The 6,000-nt window shown below is 32.0% G+C and overlaps 1 protein-coding gene across 1 annotated transcript in view; it reads left to right on the top strand.

Annotated features, from left to right (window-relative positions):
- Window positions 1-438: 438 nt before the first annotated feature.
- Tecrl (trans-2,3-enoyl-CoA reductase like) overlaps window positions 439-6,000 on the top strand; it is an 84,048-nt gene continuing 78,486 nt past the window's right edge. The window contains exon 1 of the mRNA XM_076864754.2: window positions 439-723. Coding sequence (XP_076720869.2) covers window positions 490-723 — 234 coding nt within the window. The 5' untranslated portion in view covers window positions 439-489. The remainder of the gene's footprint in view (window positions 724-6,000) is intronic.

The raw sequence follows: 6,000 nt of genomic DNA, 5'->3' as shown, positions 1-6,000 counted from the left end.
GTCTTTTCTTAACATAAATTTTAAAATGTGTTACATAATGCATTTTTTCATAATTGGAACTATGAAATGGTTAAACTATATTCAACTAAAGTTAAATATAGCTTAATGTGAATGTGCCTGCAACAGTATGCATGTTTTTGAAGATAAGTGTATCCAGAATTCAGAAATAATAAAAACTATCTATTTTCATGCTTTGGAATCTCAGATAAGAGTGGTCATATTAAGAAGCAGAGATAAAAGGAGACAGCAAGAAATAATTCAAATGCTGGTAAAGTAATACCCTATCAACACTGCAGCAATTCTTAATGTGTGTTATATATAGAAATAAGATCAGTCATTGTTTTCAAGCCTGCTAAATAAAACTGAACTCTCGGAATGGCATGCCACTTGACCTCTCAGGAGTTCGCCAGAGGTATTTAACTGGTGTAAAGGGGACTCACTTGCAAGTGTCTCCTGTTTGCATGACAGTTTCTCCTGCTAGTTCACACAATGTTCAAAAGACACAGGTCCCTTTCCTCAGATCGCAAGCGAGAATTATTCTTCCAAAGAGTTTCACGGTCCATAATGAAGAATGATATAAGAAATTTTCACTCTTTGTCTCAACTTGTACTCTCAGCAGGTCCTCTAAAAGCAACTCCAGCAGTCAAGCACTCAAAAACTACTCACTTTGAGATAGAAATCCTTGATGCTCAAACCAGGAAACAAATATGCATCGTGGATAAGGTGAGTTTTATTTACTTAATTGGTTTAATTATATCTCAAGCAAAGATTATTAATCCCTTGATTAAATGCTGACAGGACTGTGTTAAGAAAACATTCCTGTCTTTTAAACTCAATTTTAAATTGAACAGGACAGAAACTTTATGAATTGTTTTAGGAAAAGATATTTGCTGTGTTTTCATATTCTATTTAAATTAATTAAATGGTAAATAATAATTAGGATTTGGTTTTCCAGCTTTCTGTTGACCATTATGCCCAAGTGAATTTCTAATGCTCAATTTCTCAGCCTATGATAAAACTATTGCTAGATTTTCTCATCAGGCACTTTATTGCATGTGCAAATTAGTACAGAATTTCAAGTGTTTGTAGAAAATAATAAGCAAAATGTCCTGGAAGTTACCAGTAGCAATACAAAGTATTTATCATAAAATCTAACCATTTTAAAACTTTATGTTAAGGTGTTATTTGGCTTAAAAAATAACTTTTGTTTGTTTAAAAACACAAGTTCACTTTTGTTTGCTTAAAAACCGAGTTCAAATTCCTGAAAAGAATGTCTTTTCACATTCATCCAATTTATACTCATAATCACAGATGGGTCATTAAGAAATGATAAAATACATACATTTCAAGTGAGAAAATTTAAGTGTGAATATATGTGCACATTTTAGATATACATATATATGTAAAATAATACAAAATAATTTATTTCTCATAAAATTGAAAAGTAACTAGTTTATGAAGAGAAAGGCTGACGTTTTTAATACAACATTTCTTAATTTATTTTGCTTTAAAAACATGCTGCAAGAGTGTTTGCTGTCATCTTAAAAAATAAAATTCGATTATGCATTCCATTTAATCATTCTCTAGATGGGCTTTTAGATAAGAGGAAAAGAGAATAAATTATTTACTGCTTTTAATTCCCAAGATCATCTGTAGTTTCATGTTTACTAATTGTAATAACATAACCAATCTATTAATTGTGCAATATTATTTATTTGTGATGAAAATAAAGATTAAGGACTTTTTACAATTACATACAGATCATAGATTGTATTTAATAGATCAAAAAATTTTTCTTTTTCTACAATTTTGAATAATATGCTTTTTAATATTTCTACTGGGGCATATATGTGATTAATATATTATGTAAAATAGAATTTTGATATATGGAATTCATATATGATATAAGTTCTTTTTACTATCTCAATAAAGGTTTGGATTTTTTAAAAGCATACAAGATTATTATAAACTTAGAAAATAAAATTATCAACTAGAATTTGCTACTGTTGGCAATATCTCATTATCAATAATCAAAATTGTATAACAAGGATACCATTAAATCAGGGGAGATTAGACAACTAATGGAATAGAAAGAAAGTAAGTCAGATTTCTATCTTGAAGTGATAGGAAGTAATCAGTGTCTAATTAGTTCCTTCATACATGTAAAATATGTATGACTGAGATTTTATTTGAAGGTAAGAGGAATTTTTGTGTTTCTGGATATCACTTAGTTTGAAAAAAAGAAAAGAAAACATTCAGAAAGTCAGCATTCTTAAAGATTTTTCTTATTAATCTCATATGTGAACTGTTAGAGTCCTGGTATTTTCACCTCAAGTGGAAAAACTTTATAGAAGTCCAGTAGGCTAAATAGGAGATTAACTTTGGATTCCTCACCTTCCTTTACTGCACAATCAATTTATAGGACATACAACATACTGCATTCAAACCTTTGACTTCACAGTAGAATTGAATTGCATTGTTTTCTTATTTTTATTTTGTAATTTGGTAAATTGTTTCATAATGCTTATGGCACACTTGAGACAAAAAAAGTGGATGACTATTTTTTTTGATTCAAGATTCCTAGCAGTTTGCATTTATAAATATCAGAAAGACAAATTTTGTTTCTTGTTCATGACACTGTTTTTCTTAGGTTAGTAAGCTATTTAGTAAGATCACATTAAGTCCTGTTTTTTGCTCTTGGCTTTTACCCAGTATACAAAAGAAATGTTGCTTATCACTTGATCCCTGTCTTTCAATACTTATCATGTTACAAGTTAGTACAAGTTAAGTATGATGTACTTTGGAACTAAACATGCCTGAATGAATCCTTGCTACATCATGCCTAGGTATGAAGACTAAAAAAATAGCCAATAAGTTGCTTCTCCCAGGGCTTTTATTTAGAATATAGGTTAATAAAATCTGTTTTGTGAGCTTATATTAAAGAGAAGAATAACACATTCAACATGACAGTAACAATTTATTTTAATTTTAATAATAATTTTGAAAGACAATGTGGTTGATACCTAAAATCTAAAAAAAAAGAAAACTTTTATATCTGGCTCAAAATTTTAAATATGTTTTTTGATATTTGATTATCCAATGACATGACAGGAAACCTTCTCTCCTTCTACTAATTTCTACAGCTTCAGCCTTTTATTGTCCTTGCTTTCAAGTGTTGTAATTGTCTACCTCATTTGGCTTTTCTCATTCTATGTATGCCTCTTCTATTACTGCTCAGAATCAGAGCTTGCTGACATCATCAGTGAGGCAGTCGCAAACACTTTTGCTAAATTTAAAAGGCCATTCTCATGCTATGTTGACAACATTTTCCACTGTTAATAAACTCATTTTTTCTTTCCTTTTTTTCTTTGTGGTATAGGGGATTGAATTCTGGAGTATTTTACTACATAGTTGCATTCCCAGATCTCCATATCCTCCTCTTCCTCCTCCTCCTCCTCCTCCTCCTCCTTATACTTTCTCTTCCTCTTCTTTCTCCTCCTCCTTTTCCTCCTCTTCTTCCACTTCCTCTTCCTCCTCCTCCTCTTCCTCCTTCTTCCTCTTCCTCCTCCTCCTCCTCCTTATACTTTCTCTTCCTCTTCTTTCTCCTCCTCCTTTTCCTCCTCTTCTTCCACTTCCTCTTCCTCCTCCTCCTCTTCCTCCTTCTTCCTCTTCCTTCTCCTCCACTTCCTTCTCCTCCTCTTCTTCCTCCTCTTCCTCTTCCTTCTTCTCCTCCTCTTCTTCCTTCTTCCCCTTCTCCTCCTCCTCCTCCTCCTCCCCCTCCTCCTCCTCCTCCTCCTTTCTTCTTCTTCTTCTTCTTCTTCTTCTTCTTCTTCTTCTTCTCTCTCTCTCTCTCTCTCTCTCTCTTTCTTATTTTGGGACAATATTTTGCTAATTTGCCAAGACTAGCCTCAAACTCATGATCCTCCTTCTTCAGCTTTCTGAGTTGCTGACATTATAGGAATGTAATCAGAGCCTCTTCTATAAAATATTTTGCTGAATTTTGTTGTATATGTGTAGTTTAACCTGTAGTACTTTGTTGGCTACTCCCTTTCCTTGCTGCTGATTCATTATCTGGTGTATTGGGTGTGGATGCTCAGCTCAGGCATCGGAACTTCTTTCCATCTTCAGCCATTGCCATATTTAGTTCTATAGTTATAACTATCATCTCCCTATTGATGACTTTCAAGTTTATAACTGCAATCTATTTCCCTTCCTGAACTTTTTTTTGGTTCATCTGTATATCTAGCTATCTAGTTATCTATCATCTGTCTAATCTATTTACTTATGTACAATCCATCTGGATCTTTCTAGGTATTTCAAACTTAGTATATCTAAAACATCACTTTGTCTTTTCCCAATAATATTCAATATTGTTCTCCAAATAAATAAGTGGGAACTACATTCTTCAAATAGCTCAAGGTAAAGACTTAGAGGAGTCCTTATTCATCATCTCTTAATCCTACCCCACATGAAATCCATCTTCTTGGCATTACCTCCAAAATATCTCCAGACTTTGACAAACTTCCACCACCTCTACTGCCAGAACTCCTAAATCTTTACTCTGCTTTTGTCATTAGCACTTTCAATGTATTCCCTACATAGAAACCAGAACCAGCTTGTTGAATTGTGTCAGATAATACCATGCTCTTCTCAAAACTAGTCAAAGCCTCCTTTATATCTTAACAGTCAGGTATTCCTGAAAACCTATTGACTATTTAAAACTGCTATTTAAAATACTATTACTTTTCCTCTTTTAATTCTTTACTGAATTTATTACCATCTAACATACATTTTTTAAATTAGTTTATTATTTGGCTTACCTTAATATGTCAGCTTCACAAAGCAAAGATTTTGTTGGCTACTTGTTTTTCACTCCAGTATTTTCTGGGTTTATAGTAGTGTTTGGCACAAAGTGTTTAACCAGTATGTAATGAATAAATGGACAGCTGTTTGAGAAGTATGTGGATTTGAAAGTGCACATGTCTAATAGTGAGAGTTTTAAGGTGGACGAATATAATATTGAAAATACATCTATTTTATGAATCGAATTATTATTGGAATAAATGCAAATACATTAACTTAAAAAGGCATTTTCTAAAACCATTTCACCAAATCCCAAATTCCTCATAGTCTGCCCCAAACACAGATGCAGATAATGTAACTTTATATTTGTGAATAATTCATTAATAGATAGTCATGCTCTGATGACAAAAGTTAGCACATTTTAGCAATATCAGATGGAGATATTGATTTAATTAATTTACTTATTTTCCATTAATGCTTAGCATAATATAACCAATTAAGGATGATTCAAACTGAAATATCAAAAATAGATTTTAAAAATTTTCTTTTTTTTAAATTTTTTTTAGTTGTAGATGGACACAATATCTTTATTTTTATTTGTTTATTTTTTATGTGGTGCTGAGGATTGAACCCAGGGCCTCACACATGTGAGGCAAGTACTCTACCACTGAGCTAAAACCCCAGACCCTAAATTTTAAAACTTTAACAATGAATTATTTCCAGTTGTTGCCTCTTTTTGCCTTGCTTCTATTTTGGTAAATGTCAGAAGCTTATCTGGTGATAAGTCACTGAATCGAGAGCATGACAAGAACTCTAAAAGCTAGGACTGATAAATGTTTCCAGTATCTTCCCAGTCACTCTTTGATCTTTTTTCCAAGGAAATTGACCTCAAAAGATCACTTTTTCTGGTGATTTTTTTCATTATGTCAAAATTCTGAAAAACTTTCTTGATTTCTTACAAATAAAACAAAGTGCTTAATGATTTTCTAATCTTTCTAGTGTCCAAAATAACAGAGAATAGTAGGGAGCATTATGGAATTGGAAGACTGCATAAAAATTGAACATTTAACTCTTAGAAATTTAGAGAATTCTTGATTGACAATTGTAAAGATTGTCACTTTTAATGTTTTACTTTGCACCTGATACTTTTCCTTGTTTTGTTTATCTATAACATGAAAATGAGATGTACCTTAGAAT

The sequence above is a fragment of the Callospermophilus lateralis genome, chromosome 8 (assembly GCF_048772815.1).
Source record: "Callospermophilus lateralis isolate mCalLat2 chromosome 8, mCalLat2.hap1, whole genome shotgun sequence".
Classification (NCBI taxonomy): Eukaryota; Metazoa; Chordata; class Mammalia; order Rodentia; family Sciuridae; genus Callospermophilus; species Callospermophilus lateralis.
Note: the sequence above shows the minus strand (reverse complement) of the source record. Positions and strands in the feature narration are given on the sequence as shown.